The 17879-nt window shown below is 41.2% G+C and overlaps 1 protein-coding gene across 2 annotated transcripts in view; it reads left to right on the top strand.

The window, feature by feature from the left end:
- Positions 1-17195, top strand: part of LOC306932653 (SH3KBP1-binding protein 1-like) — a 32480-nt gene extending 15285 nt beyond the window's left edge. Inside the window, exons 2-14 of one of the 2 annotated variants that reach the window (XM_079514543.1) lie at positions 846-899; positions 1019-1064; positions 1165-1297; positions 2188-2268; positions 3197-3361; positions 3843-3933; positions 4919-5109; positions 6713-6828; positions 7308-7395; positions 7903-8019; positions 8392-8562; positions 10263-10323; positions 10969-11042. In XM_079514543.1, coding sequence (XP_079370669.1) covers positions 846-899; positions 1019-1064; positions 1165-1297; positions 2188-2268; positions 3197-3361; positions 3843-3933; positions 4919-5109; positions 6713-6828; positions 7308-7395; positions 7903-8019; positions 8392-8562; positions 10263-10267 — 1258 coding nt within the window. In that variant the 3' untranslated portion in view covers positions 10268-10323; positions 10969-11042. Of the gene's footprint in view, positions 1-845; positions 900-1018; positions 1065-1164; positions 1298-2187; positions 2269-3196; positions 3362-3842; positions 3934-4918; positions 5110-6712; positions 6829-7307; positions 7396-7902; positions 8020-8391; positions 8563-10262; positions 10324-10968; positions 11116-11886; positions 12022-12609; positions 12767-13350; positions 13416-13897; positions 13999-14198; positions 14251-14827 lie in introns of those variants that run through there. The other variant, XM_079514544.1, reaches the window with a different exon arrangement.
- The last annotated feature ends 684 nt before the right edge of the window (positions 17196-17879 follow it).

The following is a 17879-nucleotide window of genomic DNA, read 5'->3' as shown; positions in this document are numbered from 1 at the left end:
TTACAGTACATTTCAAGCACAACTCAAAACAAAACTGTTAACTGTGGACTACACCTGGCCCCTCTCGGAACCCTCTGTAAAGTTTGTTTACACTGACTTTACATAGGGTCCCTTCCCATCTGTCCCAAGCTAAATGGTATACAGACGGACTTACCTTCGGTAACGGCCGTGCTGCGCTGTTTGAGTGGTGGTGATATGTTTCAAAAGAAGCATACGTCTGCTATAGGAGACAACGGAAACCTCAACGAATTTTCCTTTGGCGCAGAAGCCGTTAAGTATTTTTTGTTTGACCGTTTTGGCTGGTCTGAAAACTCAAAACCCACTCAAACAGCGCAGCGCAGCACGGCCCTTACCGAAGGTAAGTCCGTCTGTATACCATTTAGCTTGGGACAGATGGGAAGAGACCCTATGTAAAGTGTAGTGTAAACAAACTTTACAGAGGGTCCCGAGAGGGGCTAGACGACACCATAAAGTAGTACACTTGTTTACAATAGGGTTCACCATGTTCAATTCATCATAACAATTAGAGACGTACAAATATACTAAAAAAAACCGAAATCATCATAGAGGCGGTAATAAAGGACTGGATGGACCAGACCCATTGCAAGATGCTGTACTCTGTCGTCAACCCTAAGCCATTCCAGTCTGTCAAAATGGGAAGGGGTGAGGTGGGTTCGAGGAGTGAGGCCAAGTAGTAACCTGATAAATATAAATAATATTTTAGTTCTTTTTTTCGACCAACTCGTGGAAGAGTGTAACACTGCATCTGAAATAAAGGAATTAGCTGTTTTACTAATGCTGATTTGTTGTAGTTACTAGTTAACTTGTCTGTGGTTTGTTTTTAGGTTCAGCACCTCCCGACAGACACTGACATGGGTTCCTGACTCCTTTTTCTCCAGGTGAGTGCAGCATAGAGAATGTCTCTCTCTCTCTCTCTCTCTCTCTCTCTCGCTTCACATTACTGTAGTGTAATTACATTTTTCCACACAATCAGTTTATGTTTATTTTCGTTGTATAGTCTCCTGAGTGGCCGGATCTCTACGTTGAAAGATGAAACTGGAGCTGTAAGTACCTCTCTTTGTGAATGTATTCGTACTGTGTGTGTGTGCGTGCGTGCGTGCGGGCACACACTGTATAGTACATTGACACGCCCTCTCTCTGTAGATCTTCATCGACAGAGATCCGTCTCTGTTTGCTCCCATCCTCAACTTCCTGCGAACCAAAGAGCTCCATCCCCGCTCCATCAATGTGCACATGCTGATGCACGAGTCTGAGTTCTACGGCATCACGCCACTGGGTGAGACAGCATCAGTCAACACACACACACTCCTCTCTCTCTTTCTAAGAAAAATAAAACGCTGTTTTGAAAAATATTTAAATAAATATCGATATTATATAAGAGTACGATATGATAATCCGATACCGATATTATATCGATATGCACATCACGAGTGTGCGTGTGTGTCAATTTAACAAAGGTGCAGACTATCAGAAATCAGCAGAGACTGATCGACGTTTGCGCTACTGTATGTCGTATGTCGAATTGAAGTGGACTCGACCCCAGACTTTCTTTTTTCTCCCTGGAAATAAAAACGGCTACCACCAGACTAAAGTCCTCTCTCCAGTTCAGACTTCAATACATACAGCTGATGAAAAAAAACCTAAAAACACATTCCTCTCTCACTGACCATATTCATTATAACAAGATTGTGATAGTTTCTTAAAAGCAAAGTGTGGTTTGAGAGACCTGCTGAAAAACAGTATCTTTGAATCTCATGCTGAAGTTACATTTACTTTTAATTCTGTTGAATCTCAGGATGATACTAACTGGTTTGTTTTGTTAATTTTTCCATTGATTTTCTTTGAGTGGTGCAACCACTCCAAGGAACAGTAATGTCCCTATGTTTAGAGTACCAACAGGGGGCACTGTTGCACCACTCACCGGTCTGATTATTAGTTACATTAGTCACTAAAGTTTTAGTCACACTTTCTTTGTTTTTCGGGCCTGTATTAAGTTATTCTACCAGTAATAACGTATATGTTCAGCTGTATATTTACAGCATGCATTCTGTTTTGTGTGTGTGTGTGTGTGTGTGTGTGTGTGTGTGTGTGTGTGTGTGTGTGTGTGTGTGTGTGTGTGTGTGTGTGTGTGTGTGTGTGTGTGTGTGTGTGTGTGTGTGTGTGTAGTGCGTAAGCTGCAGTTGTGTGATGAACTGGATCGGTCGTCCTGTGGTAATGTGCTGTTTAATGGATACCTCCCTCCTCCAGGTATAAATCAATACCATCTTTAAAAGTACAACACATTTCATATCTCTGCACTGTCTGTCAGCCGTTGGCTGTTTTCAAATGTGCTTCATAAATAAAATGGATTGGACTTGACTTGCTATGGGTAAGAAACCAACTCCATATGGAATTTTCAGGAAATGAAGAAAACCATATTTTTTTAAAACAAATAAATACTGCCTAATCACAGTTGGTATTGTGACTTTATATATTGTCAATTACTTGCATGAGAGGGTGACAGGTGATGGAGTAAGCTGCTTTAGGAGACAGTTTGAGGGTCCAATGGAGTTAAGAGGTTTTGTCCAAAGCGCTATTTAATACTTTTCATTGATTCATTGTTTTCCCCAACACACAGACGTAAAGGCTGTTCAATAGCATTGATTTATGGAAAAATAAAACTTAACCAAAAATACATTAAAATGATGTAAGACTTGGAACCACTTGAACCCTAGCATCCCTAAATAGAAGTTGTTTAACGCATTTTGGGCGGAAACCCCTTTTGGTGTTTTAAACATTACTAGCCCTTACCTGTTGTGAGATATTGGTAAGTGGGAGTGATTGGTGCAGGCAGTGAGGAGCTACGGCAGTGTTTCTGACACATTCAGACACACATTCAGACATTTGGTTAATTATAGTATGATGATGATGATGATATAGTATGATATGATGTTATAATTTAGCTATTGAAAAATAGCAGATCTACAAGCTCATAGCGTGCCACTCGGTGGTGTGCTATGAGCTTGTAGGTCTGCTATTTTTGAAAAATCGTAAAAATGTGGCGCAAATCTTTGAATATATATTCTTTCAAAGTGTGAATGTTTTTAACTCTGGTCTAAATGGGTTAAGTGGTTCACACTGAGACATATGTTGGAGTGTTTTGTCAGAGCAAGTGTCTTCCTATCTTTGTTCTCAGTGTACCCGGCCAAGCGCCGTAACCGCCACAGTGTGGCAGGGCCCCAGTTCAGTCGAGCCAATCCTATAGAGAGGGCTCCTGTCAGACGCAGTAACACCATGCCTCCTCACCTGGGGAACTGTGGGATACTGGGGCGAGCTGGGGCCGAGGAGAGGACGTCTGGAGGTAAGACGTGTTCTTTATTTTATTTGGTGTTTTAACATTGTTACACTTTAGCTATTGCAAAATAGCAGATCTACAAGCTCATAGCGTGGCACCGAGTGCCGCGCTACGAGCTTGTAGGTCTGCTAATCGAAAATCGTGAAAATGTGGCGCAAATCTTTGAATATATATTCTTTCAGAGCGAACATTTTTAACTCGTATGTGCTTCTGCGGGGTCCCTGGAACAACATATTTTCAGATGGCGGCCAATTACATATATCTTTTTTGGGGGTCCTTGACATGAAAACTGTCAGGATTTGAAGACATTTGTAGAATCGTCCTCAGGTCTAAATGAGTTAAAAGCGGGTTCTGGTTATAAGAAGGTCATCTTGACATGTTCTTTATCTGTGTGTGTGTGTGTGTGTGTGTGTGTGTGTGTGTGTGTGTGTGTGTGTGTGTGTGTGTGTGTGTGTGTGTGTGTGTGTGTGTGTGTGTGTGTGTGTAGGTCATTCCTCTGACTCAGGAATGGTTCGTATTATCTGTGGTCATCACAACTGGATTGCTGTGGCATATGCACAGTTTGTCGTCTGTTACAGGTGAGCTATAAACACTGTTCAGTTTGTAGTCAGGTTACAGGTTTACTCCTGATTAGGGATGGGGATTGTTAAAGCGATAGTTCAGATTTATTTTAACGTAATACTTTACCCGCCAGCATTAATTAATCCCTCGATAAGGTAGTGCCAAGGTTTTATCGCGCGTAACACTTACTTTGAATAACCAAATATCCGTAATCGCATGTTACTATGAAAAAATTCTCGTTCGGCGGTGGAAAAAGTGGACCGCGAGTATCACAGCGCCTGCTACAGGCCGTTGAAAACGCTTGTCTGGGCCAAATCTGCCCCCTCAATGTTCCTTCCGAGATACAGGCCTCTGAAGACAGGGTGGACAATGCAAGTGGATGCGCGCGCATCTTCAAAATGGCCGCGGCCATTATGTGTTTGTGTCCCAGAGTGTTGTTGCGGTAGCAACATCAGCTAGCGATCGAAACTGATAAAAAACTCGGGCAATCAATTAATACAGTTGCAACCACTATATTAATGGCAAGTATTTCATACAGCTTAAGTTAAAAAAAATCTGAACTATCCCTTTTAACTTCATTTTTGTCCCACGGTTGTGTTGGTCTTCAACTGATGTGCAACTTTGAAGCTATAGCGCATGCAAGCCATTAACCGCAGTTCCTTGTTTTTTACCGGTAGTTGGCAAGAAATTCAACGGAAGTCAAAAGCGCCATAGATGTTTGTACTAGTAATTTGATGTCAATGACATGACTCTCGCCTCTCGAGACAAGACGGCCGGGACGGTCAGGTCCCGGTAGAATCAATAAGAGAACTGATAAGCCAAAACCTTAGTGATTTTAGATTGACTAACTTCGGAATTGTTTTCCTCCCAATTTCAATTATTGATCCCATCTTTACGCCTGATTAATAACGCCTATCAGTAACGCCTATCAGTAACACTGATTACGGACCTTTATATCAGGGACTTTCTGTTTTAACTCTCTCTCTCCATCTTTCTCTCCAGGGTAAAGGAGTCTACTGGCTGGCAGCAGGTCTTCACTTCGCCTCGTCTAGATTGGCTGATTGACCGGGTGGCACTCAATGCCAAGGTGATGGGCGGGTCACTAGGCGACAATGACAAGATGGTGGCAGTCGCCTCAGGGACAGATATCATCCTGTGGTCCATTTGTCCAGATGGCAACGGAAGCGAGATTGGTGAGACCCTGTCTGTCCTTTTGTCTCTTTATATTTTAACCCATTCTGTACGGGAACCCCTTTTGGTGTTTTAAGCATTATGTTATACTCTAGCTATTGAAAAATAGCAGGTCTGCTATTTTTGAAAAATCGTGCAAATGTAGTGCAAATCTTTCAATATATCTTTCAGAGTGAACGTTTTTAACTCAAATCTTTGCTTCTGGGGGGTCCCTGGAACAACATACCGGTATTGTCCAATGGGGGTCGGCGGTCAATTTCATATATTTTTGGGGGTCCTTGACATGAAAAAGGTTGAACACGAGAGTGAAAATAACCGCTGGGAAAATCCCTAATTGAGTAAGTAAGTAAGTAAATTTTATTTATAGAGCACATTTCATAGTCACAAAGTGCTTCACAACAATAAAAACAAAACATGTCAATGGTAGTAAAAGTAAATATTAAGAATAAAAATAATAAGAATAAAGCAAAGAAAAAGAAGACAGAGCAAATGGCACTGGTAAAAATCAAGAAATCAGTACAGTACTACGTTGCAAAGGCCTGTCTAAAAAGGTGGGTCTTTAAAAGCTTTTTAAAAAGGTCCACAGAGGCCACCGATTTCAGGTGATCCGGGAGGTTGTTCCATAACCTGGGGGCGAAACTGGCAAAGGCTCGATCACCTTTAGTTATTAATTTTGTGGGTGGAACGACCAGCAGGGCTTGGGATGAGGATCTCAGAGACCTTCTGGGAACATATGGGTGGAGTAAGTCAGAGATATATGGGGGTGCCTGGCCATGGAGGGTTCTGTGTGTGATGACAAGGATTTTAAAATTAATTCTATACTTTACTGGGAGCCAGTGCAAGGAAAACAGGATGGGGGTGATGTGGCAGGATCTCCTTGAGAGAGTGTAGGCAAGCGCACCACAGCTCAGTGGACATTAAATATAGGCTACCATGTTTGATAAAAGGCATATAAAAACATTACTTACACCCAAATGAAAATATAAACTTCACAGATTATAGATCACTTGGAATTATAACAATCTGTTGAGGATTGCCTGAATATGCCACTAGTGAAATCTCAACTTTTATCGACGTGCCATTGTGCTGAGGACCTTGTGGTGGCCTGGCGGTGTTTTACCTATACTTGTGAGGACCTGCTTGGATTCACATGGAGTGCGCGCACCGAAAATTACAAGATCTGCAATCTCATGCGCTGTGGACGCTTGTAGATACACGGAATGACAATAAACATTTCACAGAATAGCTATAGGATTACATTAGATAATTGACCCTGGGTGAAATAATGGGTTGCAAAATCGTGGGATAAAAATTATAAGGAAAAAAAACAAAACGCTAACCTTCTGGGCTGCCCAGGCTGCTAGACAGCACCATGTTCTTCCCAAGTGTTCCCAGGTGTTATGAATAAAGTTAATAATTTAGATTTGTATCATTCATGCATCATATCATTCACTAATCATCAGCCTTTATTGAACTATTAATTTACAATGAGATGCTGTTAGAACATACATGTTTCTTTGTTTAACAGTAAACTTGATTGTGTAGTAGGTACGCAATTAAAGTTATTGCCCCTGATTGTGAACGACCACTTCCTATTGCCTGCAGGTGTGTTCAGTCTGAACGTCCCTGTGGAGGCTCTCTTCTTCGTTGGCAATCAGCTCATTGCTACCAGTCACACAGGGAAGGTGGGGGTGTGGAACGCTGTCACCAAGCACTGGCAGGTACTCTAGGATGCACACACACACACGCACACGCACAGGCTCACACACAGTACACACACAAAGTACCTGTATTGGATTTATTAGTGTGCAGGTTCCACCTTCAAGTTGTCGCTCCAGTTCATAGCCACTTTCTCAGACTCCTATGCTGTCTGTATGCTACCAACCTGCTGCCAGTTGGCACCAAGATGTGGCCACTGGTTGCTGCTGTCGGCCAAGACTAGTTCCATTAATTTATAGTTTGTGTATCATGGCTAAACATGATGACATATATGTTATTCACAATTAGCTGTAAATGATTGGACCGTTAAATTGTTGTATTGCTCTCTCTTGGTGTCTCTGTCTCTATTTCCGTTGGATTTGTTCTCGTGTTTCCACATAATAATAATAATAATAATAATACAGTTTCTAAATGACTGAATGAACGTTCAGGTAGTCATGAATTGAACGTGTGACTTTAGAATTGTATTTTGTGAATGCAGAACCAGGATGTAGTTCCTATCAACAGTTACGACACTGCTGGCTCCTTCCTCATCCTGGGCTGCAACAATGGGTCCATTTACTACATAGGTGAGTGTGGACTATCCCTTTGTTGTCTTATGCAGTGGCTCCCAAAGTGGGGTCCGGGGACCCCCAGGGGTCCTTGAGGGAGTTCCAGGGGGTCCCCAGCTAAAGCATAGTTAAAAACCAAATGGACCCTTATGGGTCTGTAACTCTGAGAGTGTACAAATGGAACCTAACGGGTCCATTTGGTTCCATTTGTACACACTCGGAGTTAAATTGCCTTTGATTTTACAGTATAAATTAGGGTCCCAGAGATAGAAATACCATTAAATGGTGGTCTGTAGACTAATGCATGTCAAACTGGTGGTCCTTGAAATTAAAATGGTTGAGAATCACTGCTAGAGTCGTACCAATCTTCTCTTATGGGGGTCTTTGGCATATCTTTTCTAATGCGGGTCTGCAGGCTAATTTGTGTCAATTTGAGGGTTCCTTGGCATGAAAAAGTTTGGGAACCACTGGTCTTATGTACAGCAGCTAAGTCTTTTATCTGATCTGTTGTTGTGATGATTTCAGATGTTCAGAAGTTTCCTCTGAGAATGAAAGATAACGACTTGTTGGTGACAGAGCTGTACAGAGACCCAACTGAAGACGCCATCACTGCCCTGAGTGTTTACCTCACACCAAAAACAAGTAATATTTTGACTAAATTATTATTACTTAAAAACATACCTTGCCTCCCCTTATGGACAATACCGTTACGTTACGCTACCAAAACTCTGTACTACCAATACTGTTAATCTTAACCTGAGTTTGTGCGTTTCTAGGGCTTCAACTAACACATTTTCCATAATGAATGAATCTGTTGATTATTGTTTTTTTGTTAAGTTAATTACAGTTTGACTATAAAAAAAAAAAATATATATATATTATATTATATATATATATAATATTCTGTCGATCAAATAATCATTGGATGAATTGTTTCACTCCTGTGTTGTGTTCACAGGTGACAGTGGGAACTGGATAGAGATGAATTGTTTCCCTCCTGTGTTGTGTTCCCAGGTGACAGTGGGAACTGGATAGAGATAGCATATGGAACCAGTTCAGGGGCAGTGAGGGTCATAGTGCAACACCCAGAGACGGTGGGTTCAGGACCTCAGCTGTTCCAGACCTTCTCCGTTCACAGGAGCCCCGTCACCAAGATCATGCTGTCTGAAAAACACCTCATATCAGGTACGAAAATCCACCATTTTTACTTGGTATCATTTTTGCAATGATATTAGTAAACCTGAAAAACTTCAGTTTGCAAGCAGTTTTACCCATTCTGGGCGGCAACCCTTTTTGGTGTTTTAAGCATTATGTTATGCTTTGCCTATTTAAAAATAGCAGATCTACAAGCTCATAGCGCGGCACCAAGTGCCGCGCTACAAGCTTATAGGTCTGCTATTTTTGAAAAATCGTGAAAATTTGTTGCAAATCTTTGAATACCGGTATATATTCTTTCAGAGCGAACATTTTTAACTCAAATCTTTGCTTCTGAGTTGTCCCTGGAACAACATATTTGCAGATGGGGGTCGGCGGCCAATTATATATTTTTTGGGGGTCCTTGACATAAATGTTTTGAGAATGACTGACATAGAAACATAGGGTTTTCCAGAAAACTGTCAGGATTTAGAAGGCATTTGTAGAATCGAGCTCAGGTCTAAATGGGTTAAAAAGAAAATCAACCAGGTGCTCGATGGAGATGCAATAAAAGTTTAAATGTAAAGTAGGGCTGGTGCTTCAAAGATCAGTACTCACTGGAGTACTAAAAAAAAAAGTGGCGATCCGAGCACTCAAAAGATTAAAAAAATCACACCCGTGTGAACTGAGTGGTGTGAGGTCTTATATAGACTGATCAGCTGTGGTCTGACATAATGTCTGACGTAATGAAATCACACCCGTGTGAACTGGGTGACCATAGCAACCATGCTCATTTTTTGGTACGAACAGACAGACAGACAAACAGACAGACACGTAAACTAACAAAGCCAGTTGTAGGAGTGTTTTACACCACTCAAAAATGAGGAGAGGGTGGATAAAAATCAAGGTACTTTATCCCATTTAGTCCTGACGTCGAAATTTAAAAAAAAATCTTCTAAAATCAGTTTTCAGAAATACCTACGTGTCTATATCAGTGGTGCTCAATATTTCATGTCAAGGACCCCAGAAATTATATGTAATAGGCCGCCAACCCCCATTTGAAAATATGTTATTCCAGGAACCCCTCGGAAGCAAAGATTTGAGTTAAAAACGTTCGCTCTGAAAGAGTATATTCAACGATTTGCTGCACATTTTCACGATTTCTCAAAAATAGCAGACCTACAAGCCTAACCCTAACCCCAACCCTAAAAGACAGGTTGAAGCAACGTTTTAAAACTGCTGTTTTTTTAACTCAAATCTTTGCTTCTGGGGGGGTCTCTGGAACTACATATTTTCAGATGGGGGTCGGCGGCCAATTGCATATATATTTGGGGGTCCTTGACATGAAAATGTTTGAGAACCACTGATACAGAAACATTTGGATTTGGATTTGGACGTTTTAAAACTGCTGTTTTTTTTTTACGGATTATGCTGAATTTAACACATTGTGTGCCCACACAACACTTTCAAAATAGTAACCCAGGTTGCCCACTTTTTACATTCATTTTTTTTTTTTAAATAAAAGACGTCCACAGACGTCTTGGGCACTACATAGCCAAACGTATTGACTGAAATTGTCGATATATTTAGTTAGTTTTAGTCATCACAGCTTAGTTTTCATTTAGTTTCCATTTAGTTTTCGTCAGTGAAGAAAAGGTAGTCGATGAACATGTTTTCGTCATAGTTTTAGTCGACGAGAACAACACTGATCAGAGCTGAAAGGAACATTATCTCTGATTGTGTCTCTACAGGATAACATCTATTGACATCAAGTATCAGATGTGGAAGAACGGAGTTGTGTTAACTGACAATGTAAGTACAATCATCACTGTAGAGGATATTGTGGGAATTGACCTGGCTTTCTTTGGTAGTAATATTTAATTGCCTATTTTTTGCAGAATGTTTGCCTATTATGACATGGTCAGAATAGGTACATTATCCTATAGGCTAACACAAATAGCCAATCTACATGCTTGCAATGTGTCGCATTGCAATGTATTTGCAGATCGGGGGGGACTGCCATTGGATTCTTTTGAATTTCCGTTTCTTTTCATGCTATATGAAAGCAGGGAATCATAGCTTCAAATTGACACATTGGTTGTTCAGTTTTTGGAGATATGGCTTATAGAGTAATTAATGTCTTGCAGAAAACAGCGGTTTGAGAAAACAGGCTTGAAAGGTTCACTTCTGTGGACTGTATTTCATATTTACATGTCGATTTCAGCTCTGACACTTATTTCAGACATGTATGTGAAGAGTCTGCCTCATTTTGAAAAAAGAAAGAAATAATACGTTTTTCTCCTCTGGTGAAAAGCATGGAATTTCCGTGATGGCAGGCTCTCACTCTCAGTCAAATCTGGTCACATTATGATGGTGTTCAGATGGAAAAAGGGTGGGGTTTAATTGGTTTAAATGTGAGATTTTATTTGACGGTGACCGCTCGTCTCCCTGTCTCAGACCTTCCTCTACTTGGTCTGGTACTGGCTGATGTCCATTCTGGGACATTACAACAACTTCTTCTACGCCACACATCTCCTGGATATCGCCATGGGTGTGAAAACCCTCCGCACCATCCTGTCCTCCGTCACCCACAACGGCAAACAGGTGTGTTACTTTAACTTAAGTGTAACTGCTTCTACTTTATCAGCCACATCCTGTGGTGGCCCCTTAAGATAATCACTTTATGTAGACTTAGATAGCATTTTATACAGACTTATAGCATGTTACGTAGACAGCACTAGAATTGCATTTTATGTAGTCATAGCACTTTATAGTATATATTAGGGATGCACTGAAAGCGAAATTCTTGGCCGAAACCGAATACCGAATATAGGAAACAGTTGGCCGAAAACCGAATACCCGAATATGATTAATATTACATCTTTTTTCCTACCATTGCTGTCATGGCCGTACCTTAAAGCTACCTGATTTATGGCAAAATAAATGGTTATGGCAAAACTTAACTTAAATAATAATCACTATTATGGGTCCATAAAACATTTATTCAGCTCTTTTGAATGTATTAATTGCATACACTATTCGGTGATATATTTTCTGCCTATTCGGGCCGTAACAGAATAGGCCGAAAATGCATTTTTAGCCATTTTCTGCTGAATATTTTCTGCGGCCGAATATTCGGTGCATTACTAGTATATATGTATTAGTATATTATAGTATGTATAGTTTCATTATATAGATATTCCACGGTTACGTTCTTAGCTTACGCATGTTTCATGATAACTACTTTTTATGTATGTGATATGTGCTTTTGTTCTTGCTTAATGTAAATCGCTCTGGATTAAGAGCGTCTGCTAAATGCCTAAATTGTAAATTGTGTTTTTGTGCAACTTTAATGTGGTTTTGTGATAATTCCAGTTGATGATGACAGTGGGCTTGCTGGCGGTGGTGGTGTATCTCTACACTGTGGTGGCCTTCAACTTCTTCCGCAAGTTCTACAACATGAGCGAGGACGAGGACGAGCCCGACATGAAGTGTGATGACATGATGACTGTGAGTGATGCACTCCACCATTAGAATTCAACATTTAACCCATTTTAGACCTAAGTTCGATTCTATAAATGCCTTCTAAATCCTGACAGTTTTCTGAAAAACCCTATGTTTCATCTATGTCAGTCGTTCTCAAACAATTTCATGTCAAGAACCCCCAAAAAATATATGTAATTGGCTGCGGAGCCCCATCTGAAAATATGTTGTTTCAGGGACCCCTCAGAAGCAAAGATTTGAGTTAAAAACGTTCGCTGTCAAAGAATATATTCAAACATTTGGGCCACATTTTCACGATTTTTCAAAAATAGCTACAAGCTCGTAGCGCGGCACTCGGTGCCGCGCTATGAGCTTGTAGATCTGCTATTTTTCAATAGCCGAAACATATCATACCGGTAATGCTTATAAATCACCAAAAGGGGGTTCCCGTCCAAAATGGGTTCAGAGTGAACACAGTTTCTTTCTTCTTTTTTTTGGCTTTTGAAGTGGTTAAGACACATCATTGTATTGTGTCATTAGAGTGTGATGTGAACGATGCTCCCATAGTGACCTCCTCCACCTATCCCTGTCCTCTCTCCCCTTCATCCTGTGCAGTGTTACCTGTTCCACATGTACGTGGGCGTGCGAGCCGGCGGCGGCATAGGAGACGAGATCGAGGACCCGGCGGGAGACGAGTACGAGCTCTACCGCGTGGTCTTTGACATCACCTTCTTCTTCTTCGTCATCGTCATCCTGCTGGCCATCATCCAGGGTATATACGCTGCGCACCGGTGTTGTTCTCGTCGACTTGAAACTATACCTTGAGACTACCCTTTTTCCCACCGACGAGAACTAAATGGAAACTAAATGAAAACGAAGCTGTGACGACTAAAACTAAGAATAAATGTACTGACAATTTCGTCAACAAATAAAAACTAGACAAAAATGTTAGGGAGGGACTAGTGCACAAGAGATCCAGTATAAGTCATTTTACAGTTGCATGCTGAAAATAGCCGATCCACAAGCTCACAACGCGTGGCGCTGTGACGCATTGTGAGCTTGTAGATCGGCTATTTGCAGCAAGTGTAAAATCAGTCATTACGACGGCATCAAGGCCAAAACACATTTTAGCCGACTAAATCAACTGTAGATTTAGTCGACTAAAAATCGTATGATATTCAGTCGACTGAAACTAGACTAACAGTAAAACATTCCAGGTGACTAAAATGCAACTAAAACTAAATGAAAACTATTCAAGAGACTATGACTAAAACTGAAATCAAAATTGTGCTGCCAAAAACAACACTGCGTCCAAGTAGTTATACAACATCATGTGATACTCTGTCTGTCTCTCAGGTCTGATCATTGATGCCTTCGGTGAGCTGAGAGATCAACAGGAGCAGGTCAGAGAGGACATGGAGGTAAGACCACTTTTTACACAAACCTTTTCATGTCAAGGACCCCCAAATTGACACTAATTAGCCCTGCGGACGCTCCATTTGAAGAGATAAGCCAGGGACCCCCATAAGAGAAGATTTTTACGGCTCCAGCAGTGATTCTCAGCCCGTTTAATTTCAGGGACCCCCAGTTTGACATGCATATTAGTCTACGGACCCCCATTTAATGGCATTTCTATCTCTGGGACCCCCAATTTATATTGTAAAATCAACTCTGAGAGTGTACAAATGGTCTGTAACTCTCGGAGTTACAGACCCATAAGGGTCCATTTGGTTCCAAACTATCATTTTGCTGGGGACCCCCTGGAACTCCCTCAAGGACCCCTAGGGGTCCCCGGACCCCACTTTGGGAACCACTGTTTTACACCATTTTTACACAAATGTTTTGCCAGCTTCAATGTTATCCCTGAATTTACAACACTGGTCCATCTGTGTCCTCTGTCCAGACAAAATGCTTCATCTGTGGGATCGGCAGCGACTACTTTGACACGACTCCGCACGGCTTCGAGACGCACACCTTAGAAGAGCATAATTTAGCCAACTACATGTGAGTTATCTACAGTTGGCACTATAGCAGCATGAAATGTCAGAATATGGCATTACTGTTTATTGTAAAGCCACATTCCGAGATGTGGCTTTACTGTGCGTGTGCGTGCGTGCGTGCGTGCGTGCGTGCGTGCGTGCGTGCGCGCGCATGCGTGCGAGCGAGGTGCAGTTTTAAGTCGTTTTCCTTCTCTTTCCCTGCAGGTTCTTCTTGATGTATCTCATCAACAAGGATGAAACGGAGCATACGGGACAGGTCAGTTCAAAGTCCTTATCCCTGGCTGTTCTACAGCATTCACTAAACCTTAGCATGTATACCAAGCAAGCCCAGGTGGATACCATTCATACGTACGTCAGAACGTACTGTATGTAGAAGCTTCTTTTGTGTTGAGCTTGTTGTGGCTCAGAAGAAGCCAGCCTTTATCTGCATGCAGCATTGCCAGATTTTGCGAGAGCATTTAGCAATCAGGTCTATGAAAGCAAGCCCACAAGAAGTGACTAGGTCACATGAGCACTTTAAACCTATATGCATTAACCTATATGCATCTGTAGCAGATCTACAACTGATATTTTAAGATTGTAGGCTATTGTATGTAGGGGTATTCAAGCCCAGTTAGCCAAGATACCTAACTGATAAATTAGTTTAGCCTGTCTAGATAGGGTCAAAAATACGGGGGTCACTTTTGTTGATGTTTTTGCTCTAAATTATTGATTAATTTTGTGTGACATTGTATTGTAGTTTGTGATTGATTGTTTGAAAGAACTAATGTAAAGCGGACACTTCTTATGAATAAATGAGTTCAAATTAAAATGAAAATCTCTGCTGCTTCCAGGAGTCGTACGTGTGGAAGATGTACTCGGAACGATCCTGGGACTTCTTCCCGGCTGGTGACTGCTTCAGGAAGCAGTATGAGGACCAGCTGGGATAAATAAAATAAACGCGGACACATCGCGGTCTGTGTGTCGGAAGAAGGACGACAGAGGGGGAGAGGAGGAGGAGGAGGAAGAAGTGAAGAAAGAAACCAAACGGAAATTAGAGAAAGGAAATAATTGCTTTTCAGATTTTTCAGACTTCGCTTTGTCTTAGAGTTCAAAACGGAGAGACACAACTCGGGACAGGATTCTTGATCTGTTGTCTCTCTCTCTCTCTCTCTCTCTCTGTCCTCAATGCTATGAACTCTTCCAACTGCACTTTTGTATCGCCGTGGGGAATTTTGAGTGATTTTAGAGAGAGAGAGAGAGAGAGAGAGATCTAACATCTAATATATGATGACTGGAGGAGTTTGGGGTGTTTTTGGATCCTTCTGTAAATACACTACACAGCCTTTTTTTTGGGTGTAAAATATTAAAGTTGCGTCTCTGCACACAAATCCAGCTGCCTCATTCAGAAGCTGTTGCTGCACACATGTCCAGTGCCTAGAGTTCATTTTAAGCGCTTTAATTTGTGTAGTAGTTTCAGTTTTGTAACCATGGGACGTTTTATTTGCGATCACAAGGTTGAATGCGTTTGTATGGGTGCCGTTCTGCAAGTTATGACAACGTTGTCATGCTTTTTTTTCCCAGCACACCGTATATGTGGCATTTTCTTTTCATTGGGACTTAACGGCGCATCTTGTTTGGAGTCGGTAGGGAGCATTTGAAAGCATTTTGATTTGTGATGAGAGCAACTCCCAGCAGTGCCTTCGACGAACGTCACGAACCCAAGCAGTCACATTGTCCACTAAGGCTCTGGTCTCTCCCTCCCCTCTCTCTCTCTCTCTCAAGACTGTAGCAGAGGAGTTGTGGGGGGGTGTCAGGGGGTCTTCCGCCACCAGGGCCAACCATGGTTCATTTAGGGGCCAATCTAGAAGGTCCCCCCATGCTTGCTGCATTGTTTTTTTGTTCTTTTTGTTTTTGCTCTTAACTTATTTGCTTTTATTTACTGATTTAAAAAAATAGTCAGCATCACACGGACTATTCCTCTTGTAATGACAGCAACTAGTCTGTCACTCACCAGATCATAGTCCCGTCCCCCCTTCCTTTTTTATGCACAATACAAATGGTGGTTGGAAAGGGGGAGCACTGCACAGTGTTCCTCTACCCTGCAATGGTACAAAGACCCCCTTTCTCTGTCAAACGGAGCATCTTCGAAATTACTAAGATGAATCATCTTGTGACGGACATGATGATAGATAGTGTAGTCATGTCTATGTGATGTATACTTATATATATATAACACATTTTGCATTATCAAAAAAATCACTTTGCACTCATAAGTCTTATGAGGGCGTTCCCTGGCTGTGTGCCCCCCTCCTCAGGCAGTGTCTCTGTGCCATCCGTGATCGATGATGGCACGTCATTGATCGATGGGGATCAGTGACGACCTTGCACACATACATACAGTAGGAGGATGCCAGGGTTATATTTATTTATTACTTACTACTACACAGGTCTACTGTAAACTTCTGAAATATGACTCTTAGCCCTGTTCCACTGACAGGCGACACTTTTATGCACAAAATAACGTCATTGTTTTTTGTCGTGCATTGAATTGCTTAAGGAATGTATTTAACGTATACATTGTGGCCAAAGTGTCATCTGTAATAACGGCATAATGACTAAGGCTGCTTAAGAGGCCTTCTGGCAAAATACATATTTTACATAAATGATAGATACATATATATTTTTTCTTTAGGGCTTTGAAGATGTAAAACGATCCATGCTACATTGTTGAAAGTAAAAAGTAAATGTGTACTGTTTTTTGGAAATCCACATTGGTGAAGAAAACAGTCATTTGAAGAATGTGCCCAGTTTGCAGTCAGAGGAGCAGGGGAGCTTTTGTGTTTTTTTTTGCTAGTTAATTTTTTTTTCTATAGCAATTTTTTTAAGGAGGAAAAAAGTGCATATTGATTATTTTTCTCAATCAAGGACGTTGTGCGGGATGCGTTAACAGTTTTGTAAAACTATGCGACCTTCCAAATAGACTGCCTAAATGCAAATGTGCACTCTCTCCCCATATTGAGTTGCTATCGTTATGGTCACTCATTGTGTGACAGAGTGACAGTGTTGGTTTGCGTAAGAAGCTGACGTGTGCATTTGCTGGTATGCCGCTCAGAATTCTACAGTGAAAAATAGAGGTCACTGATTTACACCTGACCGAGTGCTCTCTGACTGACCCTGTGTTTCAATACAGAATATAATAAACAGAATATTTTAAGATGACCGGGGTGTATGGTTTGTGTGTACAGTATGAGCAGTGTGTGCGTCCATGTCTGTATCAATGTAGAATATTATATTCAGTTCCATAGAAAAGAGCAGAAAGTTGGCAGTCCCTTTTCTAAAGTATATTTCTTGCAATTAGTCCGAAAATTAAGTAGGGTATGTGCATGCATAAAGTGAGTGGCAAAGCTTAACGTTGTTTAATGCAATCAGATAGGATGTTTGAATGTATGGGCTGTCAAGGTCAGAAAGTAGTTTTGTGCTAGCGCAGCCTACTGCAGAATATGTCAAATTCATTATCAATTTCCTTCTGTGTTTCAAAATAACCAAACATTTAAACTATGCAAAATGTTTTGAAATATATTCTAAGGGTGTGGTCACACCGAACTTTAATTCTGCCTGTATGGGCGGATTCTGCCAATGCTTTTCAACGGGAGCAGAGCGGTTTGTTGCTATTTGAGGATTTAAAATAGCAATTTTAAATCCTCAACACCAATACAGTACATAGGATCTTAACGTAGTCTATACTGTAGCAGTATTGCATAGACTACAGAACCCACAATGCATTGGAGGACGACGACGACTTTATGAAGACATAAGTCTTCATGAAAAGGTTTGCTAAGATAATAAAACCATATGTCAATTCTGGACAAAATTCCCAGTGTGTGTGTGTGTGTGTGTGTGTGT

The sequence above is a fragment of the Electrona antarctica genome (genome assembly GCF_951216825.1).
Source record: "Electrona antarctica genome assembly, chromosome: 11".
NCBI classification, from domain to species: Eukaryota; Metazoa; Chordata; class Actinopteri; order Myctophiformes; family Myctophidae; genus Electrona; species Electrona antarctica.
This window is presented reverse-complemented; position numbering and strand designations above follow the sequence as displayed.